General features: G+C 38.3%; 1 protein-coding gene and 1 long non-coding RNA gene across 3 annotated transcripts in view; one reads left to right on the top strand and one right to left on the bottom strand.

The window, feature by feature from the left end:
* Positions 1-14,958, top strand: part of Mdy (diacylglycerol O-acyltransferase) — an 86,945-nt gene that overhangs the window by 46,924 nt on the left and 25,063 nt on the right. For both annotated transcript variants that reach the window (XM_083098866.1, XM_083098865.1), the window contains one exon: positions 11,815-11,964. In XM_083098866.1, the coding sequence (XP_082954992.1) occupies positions 11,815-11,964 (150 nt within the window). The remainder of the gene's footprint in view (positions 1-11,814; positions 11,965-14,958) is intronic.
* On the bottom strand, positions 5,164-8,150 carry LOC145971323 (uncharacterized). Its single transcript, XR_014438844.1, has 3 exons — positions 8,067-8,150; positions 7,348-7,597; positions 5,164-6,706 (listed from the first exon to the last, which is right to left on the bottom strand). It is a non-coding gene; the product is annotated as an uncharacterized LOC145971323 (long non-coding RNA).

Below are 14,958 nucleotides of genomic sequence, written 5' to 3'. Positions count from 1 at the left end.
TCCAGACACTCGGTACTCTGTGTACAGAAGGGTCGCACGGAAGCGCTGAAGGATACTGTTGATTTAGGCAGGAACGGACGGAATAGGTTGGAACAAAGAAGCGCGAGAGTGAATCAGATTCGAGTTTCTCCCAGAGCTTCGTGCGATCGACATGGAAAGCTTGACGTAGAAGATTGCTCATCAAAATGTTTGTACCTCTACAGGGGTTACGCGAAGGGCTGGTGTGTAAACATGAATTGAGGGAGTGAAAATGATTGAATTTTCGAAAATAACACGCGATGTAGAAAATGGACGTGGACGAAATTCTATGATTCACAATGGCGTTCTTCATTTTCGGAAAATTCCCTTGAAGATTGTGCCCGACTGGATATTTTCGTTCCCGATAATCAGCGTGTGATGCTGAGGTCGCAAACATCGGAGCATTATCTTTGTAGAAGAGAAATAACAAAGTAAAGATAAATAATCGATCCTTATCTCGAAGAGCGTTTTGAAAAATTTAATTGTAATAGAATACGAATAGGATAACGAGAAAATTATTGAAATTAGCAACGTCGAATAATAAACTGTCCTCATTTGCTCCGATATTTCATTGATAAATTGTTTTGTGAAACTCAGTATTTTTGCTTAGTATATTAGTTACTAAGTTTAATCAAAGTAATATTTTTATTACAAAAAGTAGATTTTATATTGATTAACATATTTCAATATAATCATCATTTTGCGATTTTTATTTTATTTTATATACTTTCAATTAAAACGAATTATTGTCATCAAAAGCATCGATTATAAATTGATGTGATTTTTTAAACAAAGAGTTTCGAATACAATTTCTTAAAAAAATACAAGAAATGCAGGTCAATTATTGGCGCAAATAATTATTTGATTATTGAAAAATTGAATTCCTTTCGTTTTATTTACTTAATAAGACCCTTAGCTACTGGAGACTTAAATAAAATGCTTATAAAATTAAAGAGTTTCTTCTAAATCTTCAATTTTACCGAAAACTATTGAATATATAACGATTACATGGACATAAAAGCGAAAGGAATAAAGGGAAAAATATAACGGAAAAGCGGTAAATGAAGATATATTAATCCAAGTATTCTTCTATTTTATCACGTAATATAGGCACATAGTTGTATTGTCGAGTTCAAAGGGACATCAAGTCCATTCGTTATACCGTTAATTTGCTCGAATGCCATTGTTAAACTCGAGAAGCTCGTTCTAGAATTTATAGCAATCAGACGAACCGTCGAAACCGTCTTAACAAAGAATGAGAAATCCGTTCCGGTATTGATCCGTATACTCGTACATTAAGATCATCTTTGACAAGAAGATTAAAAAAAGGGAGTACACAAACACATACATATGCATAGAACTAGATGGGGAGAAGAAAAAAGCGGCAAACAGAGAATGCAAGAATTCATCCCGTCGTTTCGCGGCAGAGCCCGTTAACGGAGATGCGCAGCCAATTTCGTAGATTTCAAACGAGCAGCAGACTCGACGTAGCGTGAAATGTCGTGGGGTGGAGCGAAGATGTCTACGCACACGTGATATGCGTGTATGCGTGCACAGAAAAAAAATAAGTGTCAAATCAAAGCTTATATACTTAAACTGACGCGTTCATTGTTTCGTATATACGCAACAATTTATAATCTTTTTAGAAGAATTTAATAATTTTAAATTTCAACAATATTATAGTTTTATTTTAATATTGTAATTGTCACCTCGAGAATATATAATTATTTAATTCTACTTTAAGAAAATTATAATTTTTTATTTAAAAATGTTATTTTCTATCTAACATTGTTTCTTTTCCATTCAAGAAAATTAAATCTTAAATCATAAGAATATATTTTTCTTGATTGAACTATATAAAATGGCTTCATTCAAGTAAGCAATTATATTTTTCTTTAATTAACGCAATATAATCTCATTTCAAGATTTCCATGTTAAAACTAAATATATTTTCAAAACAAGAATGTCCTTTTTTTCTGTGTGCAACACATGTCGCGCGCGCCAAAATAATCTCCATCTGGATCATTTGTAATCAAAGGATAAAAATTGAAATTTTGTTTACGATAAAACATGTAAGATATAATTATGTTCTTTCTATATCTCTAATTTGTATTGACATTACAAATAATATAAATTACTATGTTAAAAGATACTCAAACTCACATATAGAAGGAGATATATTGAATTTGTAAGATTCTTTGCTCTCGAATAACATTAGCATTACGTAAAAATTATAGAGCATGCAGAGGGTACACTAATATTATTATGTAAGATAATCCGGCTAAAATTAGGCTACGAGATTGGTTGCCGCATGGATAATGCGAACGGAAGCATGCTTGTGCGCGTTACAACAGGGACTTCGATGTCGCGGAGAATTCTGTGGAAATGAACGACTCGTTGGTGGATTTCGTGGGTTCGAGTTTGCTGAAGTGAACCCGCTTTTGCCAACGCAACGTCACGGAGAGTCACGTCGAAATTCCAGTATACGTAGCCCGCGATGATCTTGGAATATTAATACCGACGGCTGCGACATCGAATTACATTGTTTAACATTATACGAGTATTAATTTAATACGGATAATTTTTCAAACTAAAAAGACTTTATTCGTAGATTCTTCAAAATATCTTGATACATGATGTCGACAAAATTCGATTCCTTAAGTCACTTGTCGTCGAGCCCCGTTACATGACATGCGTGTGCATAATTTTATTATAAACATAAAAAAAATGTACTGAAAATTTCTAGGAATTACTGATTAATTTAAGTTGGTTAGAAGAGTTGGAGGATGAATGGAGGCGTCTGATTCGCTCGAAATGCGACATAAGCATCCATAAACTAGAGATGTTGCTCCATATCCCTCACTGTTGCTCCGAACCAAAATCTTCAAATTAGGAGTTGCGTTCAATCTGGATATCTCACGCATTGTTTCGACGTTGCACTGGCGTGCCCCGCGAGTTGCGGCCGAATGCCGCTCGCCTATCCTCGCGAATTCTACAGGATTCTTTTTCGCCGCAAATATCCGAGCGGGCAGTAGCATAGTGAGGATGTCTCGAGAGCGTCTCGCGCGAGAATAGCCCGAATTTCCGCAGGGTTTCGGGTCAGGCCAAGAACGTCGTACCGTGAGTGTTTCGCGCTGCGGAAGCGAATGGTGTCTCTGATCCTGCGGATAGCGGCCAAGCCGTGACACGGTACATCGCGTGAACAATGCACAAGTGCGGTCACTCCCGCGATTCTGGCGACATTCGAGTGTCTTTTCAGCAGCCCCGAAACGTTCCAATCAACGCTTCAGCTGTGAACGACTTACATAAATTCTGTCACGAGGCATTGACAACTTGACGCGTTGATATAACGGCGAGTACAATTTTGCGAAATTTTTCATTTCGGGAAATAATTAAGAGAATTTTTTAGCTTATATTATTTCCATTAGTTAGCATAGTTTACTTTACGCTGATTTAAATAGAAATTATAAATCTGAGCGTGGTAATCATGGCGTATTTGGAATTTTTAATAAATTAGTTACGACATTCGAGAATTGCCTCGAAAGCGGAAATAACATTACGATTGTGCGCTCGCGAAACGGATGGCATTTTGTACATTTTGCTTGTGCGAGACTAAAAGCGCGCTGCAGCGTGTCGAAAAGTCGCAGAAAAATAACATTTTCGACCGGAGATTGAAAATATGGGGCGGGAAATAGGGATGGGGAGAATAAAAACGAGTTCAATGCGCTTGCGTTGGTTGTTCAAGGAGTCTTCCTTTTACGCCAGCTCCGCCAAAAGAGAAACACCCTTCCATTACAAAACGACGAGCCCGATCTGGCATTCTAAAGTTGTCTATTGACTGCTTGGCAAAAGATATCACGCTCTTTTCCGATAACGCGCGTGTGCGTTCTCCGGTGAAGCGAATGTCGACAGCAAAGTGCGTATCGCATCAGTATCATATCACAATTTGAGCTCGATATTACATCATTATCGATAATAAAGAATCATAATATCAAATTTGCATTATTTCGGCATCACAGCAGCATTAAATGCTACAGCGTTTTATGAATTACGTAACGAGGGAATATAATAATAATATGTGCATTTTATCTAATTAAGAATTAATTAAATGGAAATTGATTAGTTAATTTTTGATATCCGTAATAAAATCAAATGAGTAATTAAAGTCTTGATCTCGATGTTTATTACTGTCAGCCATTTTAGGCACTGAAATCATCATTCTGTCGAAAAAAACTCATAAAATAGACAATTGCAAGTCTCGATGGCAAGATTTCACACGCAGTAGACATGCGTGAAACGAATGCGTGTCGTCTGCCAAAATTCTTCTTCACGCACGGTAACCCGACGAGGTGATTGCATCCCTGTGCCAACTGGATACCGTGCCAGAATCAGGGACGGTTTTGAAAGATTGGGGGATGGCGATAGAACGAGCGAAGAAATTGTGAGGACATAAGTAGGGAATTACACGTGCCGAGTGAATTACGAGCGGCGATCGATCCCGAAATACATACGCCTGTGTAAAAGGTAAAAGGCCCCCGAGACGACAGATCGGGGAACAAATTTATCGTTCGCATCCGGCCGGATATCGTCGAAAATAAAGAGCTCGCGCTTTGCCACTCGCATGGCACCGCTCGAGTGAGAAACTTACGGTGCGACGTGAATTGTTTGCGACTTTTTCGCGAACGCAACGCAAACGGCCGGAGATTCATGCGGATAATAAATTATCTTAATCGATGTGTATTTAGAAAAATATTTTCAAATGACAATGAAAATTATTCTTGCATTTGGTAGTTTATATAACTTTTAATATATGATTTTGCGCTTTTTATAAAACGAAGTGAATTGTCAAATTTTACGAATGAAGCTTTCAATCCATAATTAGAAATTGTTAAATATTAAATGGTTTAAAAAGGATATGTCTTATATTTATACTTGATCGAAAATAATTATACGAACTTTTATCGATGAGAAATAAAGTTTATATGAAGTTTATCGAATAATACACGATAATGTAAGTAAAAATGGAAAGGTGAGTTCAAATTTATCTGACAATCAAATTTGATGAAAACTATTTTCTTCACAATCGCAAATAGGATTCCACAAATTTGTTCTCTAAGTATAAATTCTATATAAACATTTTCTACATCATAATTAGCTGCAGTTTTAGTTTATTTTAGCGAAAGATTGATCAAAATAAATCATAGTGATTTAATATTTCAAATGCTAAAAATATTTGATTGACGCAATCTCAGCTTCTATATGATTATTGCAGTTGCATAAATATTGTAAAAGTATTGTAATTTTACACGTACATATTGGGATTAATTCCAACACATTAAGTTAAATTTATTAAAAATGCGCCATAGTAACCATTTATAAAATATAGATTGGATTAAATCTGACAAAAGAAAAATTAATTATAATCATCGCGCGAAATATGAAATCTTTTTCTTCGATTATTAGTAAATGCTTATTGATTTGCAAGAATTAAATTATTACTTTGTCGCCGATTAAAGTTATATGTAAACGTATTATTTACTATCTATTTGAAACAGATCTGAGAGAAATCTTGGTGTCGTTTCTGATGAATCTGACAGAGCCCGGCGAATAGTATTGATAAATAAATATCACAGTATTCGCGTGCAAAGTCAGTCTCACGGTTTATCGATTTTCAAGCAGCGTGTTAGTTACGATAGTCGAGAATCGAAATTGCGCGAGATATACACGAAGTAGTTTCGCACAGTGCGAGATATAGCTGTAAATACCGTTATCATGTTGCTTTCCCGTTTCCATCGAGATGGCTTCGAGCTATGCCCGTGACACATCTCGCTTCTAGTAACGCATTGCACGAAATTATACGCTCCGCCGTTTACCGATATAATTATACGCCTGCCAAACACCGCGAAGTTTCGACGTGCCGAAAATTTGTAACACGCAACTTTACTTGGCAAACTGATTTCGGCCTTCATTCATGAAAGTTGAGCGCCCACGCTAATTGCGTATTGTTTTATTAAATTAATGCGCGAGATATCTCGCTGCCGTATTAAATTAAACTCCTTCGGCAATGACTCCAGACTGGTAATTCACGAAAGAACGGGGTAAAAAGAGCAACGAGGTGCGTATGGAGAATACATGATAATAATTTTACTGTTTGGTAGACGGCAGAGAGAAAATGCAGAAATTTTTCGCAAGTATACAAAATTAATATAATTAGTCAAGTCATGTTTTCGCTTTAATATGCATGTTTCGTTGCAGTCGCAATCCTTTCTAATATTCTCCAAACGCTCCGTGGAATGTTTTAACGTGAAATTTTACATTTTATGCGAAACTGAACTTAATATCGGATCGCATAATTTGAAACGTAAAGCTTCCTATCCCGGCTCTTCAATTTTCACGCACATCGGCGCGCAATCGGGAAACGCATGGAATCGAAAATGCAGCGCGGCGGTCTCCGATTACGATCGCGTCAGAAATATACCGTTTCACCGTGGCAGACAACTCGATCCTCTTTTTATCATCCTCTTTTCCCGGTACTTTTTTCCGAGAGCATCGATTTATACGTCGGCGTCGGCTCGGAAATGTATCTCGGGCGCTGCAGTTTCGCGTCTCTACGCGTTGTCACGCCAAGTGCAACGCGCACGCGATGCAGCCGTAACATTGTTCGTCTCGACGCGGACTTCGATGCCGCCTGACAAAGGAATTAATCGAATTACATCGACGGGAGAAAGAATATCGGCTTCTGAAATGGAATGCGCGCGCGTGCGCGGATACCGCGATATAAAATACGCAGTCGCTCGGAAATCAATTCTAAGTTTCATCTGTCACTTCCTATCACGTATCAGATAGTGCGAATTGTCACAGACAATTATTTATTGCGCAGGAACAATCGCGAGAGCTAGAAGTGTCATTTAGCGGTACATGATACGGTGAATACAGATGGCGAATATTAATTTTGGGATATATCGGTGTGTCGGCAATTCCCACCCTCTTTCAACGTCTCATTAAAAAAGATTTAATCACACCCTCGCATATGATTTACATAGATGTGATAATCAAATACACGACAACAAATTTTCTTATTTTTATAATTATATTCTATATAGTGCTTACATTTATATAGACGAAAAAGAAAAAGAGAGAGAGAGAGAGAGCAAGGGTGAAGAGTAGGATGGGAAAGTGAAAGAACCTTTCTCTAGGGAACAATAGCGGCCGAATTGGAAACCGATGTATTACTCCGAAAAACAAAGAACAAAATACTAGTTTCTCGGTAAGAGAGCAAGTTACCTCGCTTGATAAGATTCTTTGGTGAGTTTTATTGTAGATTGGTACCTCATGCGTTTGTAAATTCACACCGAGTTCCATTGTGCTCGCTCGTGTTGATATAAAGGATGAAAGCTGGATCCACGATCGCAAATGCATCTCAAGAAGGACCTGGTCTATGGAGCACCTTTCACGCTCGTCACCAGACAATTCAACAGATTGTTTCGTTTCAGCTGACGCGCTGAGATGGATTCTAATCGAATGGCTTTTCTTTCGGATCAGGATACATTTGCACAGAATAGTGTTGAATGCGTCTAAACTGTGGTGGAATTGACAGAAGCATGAAAAAAATAATGACAAGATTATGATATAAAAATAAAAAAATGAATACTTAATATGCATATATAATTAGAACGATTTACGTTAATATCATCATTTGATAATTTCAAAAAAAAGTTTTCTACTTATTTGATATACGAGTATATGACTTTGAATATTAACACATGCAAAATTGTAAAGTGTCAAAATCTTGATTTATTTTATATTTAAGCAATATTGAAATATATATATATATATATTCATTTCAGACGCTTCCAAGATTTTTACTTGCAAAAACCTTTGATGGAATGTATTCGTATATCTTGAATTTTTCACATTTTTTATTTCTCGTTAAAAATTTGATGAATTTGATGCTTTTCAATATTTGAACAATCTTTATTCCTCTAAGAATACCTTTAATATTTTTTCACAAGTCTTTAACAATATTTTTAATTATAGCATTACTATACCTTTATATTAAAATAGTTAAGGGTTTGATTGCAAAACATAAAAAAATAGTATTTTATTTTCAGAAAATTTTTATCTGTCAATCTATCGATAAAAATTGACCTTGTATTTTACAGTTTTTTGTCTTTTTCTCGATATGTGCGATACGAAAAATGCGAATTGATGCATTTTGATTAGAAACTACTTTCGCGTGCACTTTGAAACGAAAAAGTCGTGATGCTTGAGCTTCGCAAACGAGAAAACATATCGTCGAGTGTGTCTTCCGTGAAAGAAAGTCTTGGTCATTGATCTGACTCTTTCTTTTATACTTGCCGTGCGCACGGAAGCGTGCACGATGAAATTCGCCGGGGAATGTTATACCAAGCGCGGTCTCGCTGGAAATTGTGTTTCGCTGTTTGTTCCTCCGTCCGTTCAGGAGCTGACATTAATTTAACCTTGTACGAGGTGTATCTAAAAAGTTCCGCCAACGCGAGCGCGAAGCAAAGACAGATGACGTTTGCAGAGAACTGAATTCTTATTTCTCGCTGTAACATATCACAGTGCGTGGTATTTGAAAAAAGAAGCGACACAAATATTAAATAAAAATGCTCCTTTGCATTACTGACGAATATCGAATGGATGTAGATCTTATTATAGCGTTTTTAATTCAATACGATATTTTACGTGAAATTTCTATTTTATTAAACTATATGTTATGAAATAATGAAAGGGAAATGTTTATATGTGTATTTTTAAACTAAAAATTATTTAAAGTCCTACATCAACTCTCGACGTTATTATTATGGAGCGTATTCGAGTTTAAAATTTTCTCAATTTCCAATGATGCTAAATTCTACAGTTACACGAATTTGAATCAAAGTTTTATAGCGTACATCAGGTGTTGACGTAGAGAACGAAAGGGCTGAAAATGGGTTGGCGAGGTTGGGAATTGTGGGTCTCGAGGTGCACTAGACGACAATAGTCCACCGAGAACTGACAATTTCTCAGTTCGACGAACGGCCATGGAAAATTGAGGAACTATTTTCACACGCGGTACGTCATCCCCATCGGGCACCAATGGTAGCACAATGCACTCCCGTCGATTCGCCTCGGCCATACAGGGTGCACTGGGGCGATAGTCTTGCTCACCGCTATCGGCAGGGCATTTCGTCGCGACAATTCGCTCTTTTTGATATCAAGTGAAATATAGCCTTCGTCGAACATGCGGAAATTTAATGACTTCGCGAAGATTGAAAAGTAATCTTCCGTCGAGCTTTACCGTACCTTTGGGAGACGTTGCGTTTACACTAAATAACTTTGCAGAGCGGTATCGATGAGATGGTGAGTTTAATTCCGGTACTTTTCCGACGAAGAAATATACCCTCCTGTCGAAACAAGACAAATAAAGGTAAATCTTTGAAAAATTACATATCTTTCAGGAGAAAAGAGAGACTGCTGTCACGATCTTTTTAAAATGGAAGAAAGTAAATATATCATAAAGAAAAACGAGACAATAGTATTAAAAGATAGATGATATATATTTTTTCTAGCCTCCTAATTTTGAAAAATTCATGGATTTGGATATTTGGAAACAAATTTCTCTCATTCTTTTATAATTAAATGAATAAATAGATCGATGCTTGATTCGATTTTGACCCGCTCAGCCAATATTAGAATTCCTTTTTACGATAGGATAATGAGATCTGGATTAGATTGCAGTCTCCACCCGGTAGATTCATCGCGTCGTTTTGCAACAGAGCGCATACACGAAATACATATATGCGCGTCACGACATTTGGCAATTACCTCGGCTTGTACGAACACTCGATACGCGCGTATAACGTCGCCGGTTTGCCCGAGCGAATACTGCGGACGACAAGCCATAAACGATATAAGCGGCAACGAACGGCGCACTAAAACGCGTCCCGAGACGCGTTTTGACTGTCAAATGCCTAATGCAGTTTGGCAGTTGTCGAACAAGATCGAGGTGGACTCCGGAAAACACTTCAACCTTATTAAATTTCCCACTTTACGGATACTGACATCTGTCATCTAGATTTAGTAAAAATTTTCTTCGGACGGTTTTTGCGAGAACGACGCGCGTCTTGAGGGCAAAGCGCCAAAGGGAAAAGAGGGAGGGATTACAAATGGCAAGCTCGTTGTCAGGGTATACTCTAAGGATAGGTCTCGTTGCTTTGCAACGTATGTTGGAGTTGTTTAGCTGGCGTGCGGCGGTCCTGCGAGGGTGGCAAATACACGCATTGGAGTATATTTCGCGGAAGTGCTTTGCCGCGTTCGTGCATTGCCGACGAGCATGTATACATTAACGAACGATACCATCGCCGTGTAATATTTGCTTCGGGCTCTCTCTCGTTTCCCCATTATCGCCCGTCGATGTTGCGGCCGGTGGGGGAGAGAGGAAGCTGTCGCTCTCGATCGCTTCGACGATTGTGATTTGCGCCGTCCCTGTCGCCGATTGTTACCCGCTCATATATAACCAACGTTCTGTTTATCTGTTATTTTCCTGTTCGATAGTCCGCAAACTAATTCCAACAAAGTGAATGACGGTACGCTTGTCCCCGTCAATCTATCACGATACTTAATTTTCTCTCACAATCGATATTTTATCTCCCGCCTTGTCGTCCTTGCGTTGGAAAGAATTAATAGCGCGAGTGCGGATATAAATCTTCGCTGACATCCTAGACGAGCTAGCGCAGGTATAAATGAGAGTCGGGACACAGGTAGAGAGGTGAGCGAAAGCGCGCAAAAGCGAAAGGGGTAGTAGAACGGTTTCGTTCCATTGAAATTATGTCCTTCCGTCCGCGCGGAATCTCGTCATCTCGGGATGGCTTGGTAGCAGGCGCGATTTAATTAAGATACGAGCAATCCGGAACGCGAGAAGGAGGCCCACGCCCGATGGAAATATCGGAAAATATGAGGATCGTGCCGGCGTCACCTTCGTCAACCGTGTCGGCAGTTTTCCGACGACGCGATCACTGGCACCGCTTAATAATAACGGACATTCTCGGGATCGCGATGGGAATATCGGATAGATAATTAAGGAATATAAGTGGCAGTCAATCATTTATACAAGTGTCGTGGAAAAACCTACGATCGTTGTATACATAGAAAAAAAGGACATTCTTGTTTTGAAAATATCTTTAGTTTTAACATGGAAATCTTGAAATGAGATTATATTGCGTTAATTAAAGAAAAATATAATTGTTTGAATAATTACTTGCTTGAGAATGAAGCCATTTTACATAGTTCAATCAAGAAAAATATATTCCTATGATTTAAGATTTAATTTTCTTGAGTGGAAAGGAAACAATGTTAAATAGAAAATAACATTTTTAAATCAAAGATTATAATTTTCTTAAAATAGAATTAAATAATTATATATTCTTGAGGTGACAATTACAATATTGAAATAAGACTATAATATTGTTGAAATTTAAAATTATTAAATTCTTCTAAGAAGATTATAAATTGTTGCGTATATACGAAACAATGAACGCGTTAGTTTAAGTATATAAGTTTTGATTTGACACTTATTTTTTTCTGTGCATGTACACAGTCGTGTATGCAGAGAGAACGAGAAGTTATGGCGATTTTGTGTAATCGCGATTATGCGTATATATTGCTGCGAAAAAAAAGTAAAATATTGCACTGAAGTTTAACGAACGTGTGTACATTTAAAAATAAAAGTATTAACTTTACGATGTTTAAAACATTTCGCTTTTAATACTATTTTACGGTTTGTTGTTGCAGTTGGCGCGATGTACGTGTGCATGCTATACGCCATACTCTTTTTAAAGTTATGGTCGTATATACAAGTGAACATGTGGTGTCGCTTGAGCAGCCGAAGGAAAACCACGCAAGGCAGGATGAGGCGTCAGTTGTCCTACAATAATCTTCAGTGTAAGTATAAAAAGTTCTACATATATATTATAATCTTATATCTTTGTGATATATTTTAGTAGCGTCATAAATTAACGCGTTTTATGCGTGTGTATTTTCCGTATGTGTGTTTACAGCATAAATTTTTATCAAAAGACTAAAGATAAAACAAAAGATGATAAAATCTTTCTTATGCTTACTCATTTTTGCATACTCGATATTTACGATTTATTTTACGTATACTATCTCCACTATACGCATGACTTTTTACGTGGCATGCTGTCTACCGTGTGCTTTTTTTGTTTCTTTTTACGGGGCTATGATACTATAATATGTTTCATCGATGCCATCAAAATCGTACTTAACCGAGATCTTCGTTCGGGTGGAAGTTGACGGTGTAAATCTTTGCCGTTACGTGCATTTGCTTTTAGATAATGCATATATTCAAATAATGCACATTATACGAATCGGTAATCCATTGCATTTGTATTTGCACGCTCCTAAAGGTGCATGCACGGCATATACGGATACGATTCATTCATGTGTGCGAATATATATCTTCATATATGTGTGTGAGTTGGAGAGAAATAATTTACATGGTTTAAACCGCCGATCTCTCAGGTCTATGTTTTCGGTGTCGGATGTATTGTGGTCAGCATCGATTATTTGCGATCGACACAGTCAAATCATATGAGCGGTCTTTAAATAAACTCACTACGCAAACTCTTCTTCTGTCTTCTCTACAACTGTAGCGACATTAAAACAGTGAGTCGGTACGTTTGCACTTTTAATCGTGATTGTGCAAACGATCGATCGTACGCTCGACGTGACGGAGTTGATTGGCGCGTATGTCGAATGGATTCTGATCGCGTTTAGGTAAATGCGCGATGATTTATACGATATCACTCGAAGCTCGTTTTGCACGAAACATACCGGGAAAAAAATTATCAAGAGTAGTTAGAGCGTCAAAATATAGAGATTACTTGAAATCTTTTATCTTTCGATGCACGCTTTGGATTAATTTTAAAACAAAAAAAATATTTATTAGAACTTTTTGATATTTTTGAATATACGAGAAAAAGCGAATCCGAATGAGTTTTCATATGTAAATGTGTGCGTGTGCCGTTGATTGCGAAAATATATGAATGCGCGATAAGCAAGGCGTTTACGCTTCATCGAAGCGAGAATTTTCTCATGAACGAGTAATTTCCGACCTTCCTCTAAATTTGGCGCGTTCAAGGTTTCTCCGCGTTTCGCATCGCAAATTAAGACAGGTATTCTCCGATACGGACACGCGCGTATTCGCATACTGCGTTTTATTCGCAATTAATTAGCCCGTTATCCGCTCGGCTGATCTGCGTCGTCCTCCCGTTGACGAGTGTTCTAATTACAACGCAAAAAGTGACGTAGTTTGATATAATTATCGAGAGCCCGTGTTCGCGCGACGCTTGGACGCTTCGACGCTCATCGCGTGGCGACCGATGCGACGACAACCGGCCGATCGATCGATAGACAAATGGAATCGACAAAAGCCCACCCGCGGGACTCCGTTATTACGACCACGAGCTTCGTGTAATCTAGCGAACCGAGCGGACGCTGTGTAATTTTCGCCCTCTCCGCCTAACCCAGGTTCCTATAGCGCGTCGTATTATTACGCCCGTAATGACGACGTAGAGGCAGCCGCGAAGCCTGTAACCTAGAGTCGCGTATACGCATCGTCAAGGCGGGGCACTCTTGCGTTTTTGTTCGTCACGGCTCGATCGATCATGCGAGAAATGAAGCTTCGTCGGCTCTCGCCTTTCTTAGGAAGAGAAGCCGGGAACTTCTCCTTTATTCTCCACTACGTCCCCGCAAAAGTTTATATCTCTTGTACTTTAAATAATGCGCATACATCGAATTTTTCTTTCGGAAAATCGATCTACTACTTACTTTAATGTAGCAACTTCTAGCGAATAAAAAATACACCGATACACCTGATACAATGATCAGATATGAGAATAAATGCTATTCGTAAAGCTAATAGAATAAGCTGGGAAAATAAAAGGGAATCGGTACTTAATTTAAGAGATTACTAGAGTTGAAAGAAAAATGGATGTCGATGTCGTTTTTAAGACTGCGTCGCGTCGAGGATGCAAGACAATTTACGAGTCTGCAGGATTGCGTGATCAAAGATCGCAGGCAATCGTGTCTACCGGCGAAAGTCTCTTTTTCCTCCTTTTTCGGCGATGAGGCTGCTTAATTTGTGAGACTTCTCATTCGAGCGGCGTCCTCGTAAGGTTGCTACCTCTTCCACCCTCAGCCACCTTCTACCTCTGCTCCTCGATATCGATCCCTTTTTTCGTCCGCCGCGCCAGTTTCGAGATATATGAACGAGGGTCGTCTTAAACGCGAGGCATCCCTTGGCACAAAAGACGAAATTACATTGGCCCTCGAGACGCCCTCGGGCCGAGATTGAAAAAAATAGAAATTACACCCGTCGCGAACGGAAGCTCGCTCGATTCCGCCACGTCCTCACGAGATTTCCTCCTTCTCCCCGATACAACCACAATCCCCGATCTTCTTCCACCCTTCTGCGACTATCCATGGACGTGATAGGGGCCGCTAAGGAGACCCGAGAGCGCAGGTAGGCGGATTTTATGCAATCGGAGGATGCAAGGTAGATCTTTGTCATAACGTCATAAGTTTTGTACACACACCCTTTCTCTCTCTTGTCGGACATAATTTTCTATTACTATTTTTAGTAATTTAAAATGCTAAAAGAGATCTCAATATATACAAATATTACACTATTATATTATTATATATATTATATATATTTGATTTATTGGCCTCAAATTTGCGGTACAAGCTATTGCGAATTCAATGGTGATTTGATTAGTAACGTTACTGAAGACACTTGATTGCTCACTTGATTCTAGTTTACACATGTATACAGCGTATAATTATTGTTGTCTATTGTACAACGCTGCTAGTGACATGGCACGTTAATACAAGGATGTCGTTACGATGCAGTCA

This window comes from Camponotus vicinus, unplaced genomic scaffold, assembly GCF_025532165.1.
Source record: "Camponotus vicinus isolate PSW18456_S1 unplaced genomic scaffold, iyCamVici1.0 SCAF_4, whole genome shotgun sequence".
NCBI lineage: Eukaryota > Metazoa > Arthropoda > Insecta > Hymenoptera > Formicidae > Camponotus > Camponotus vicinus.
The sequence above is the reverse complement of the archived record's forward strand: the minus strand, read 5'-3'. Positions and strand labels throughout refer to the sequence as shown.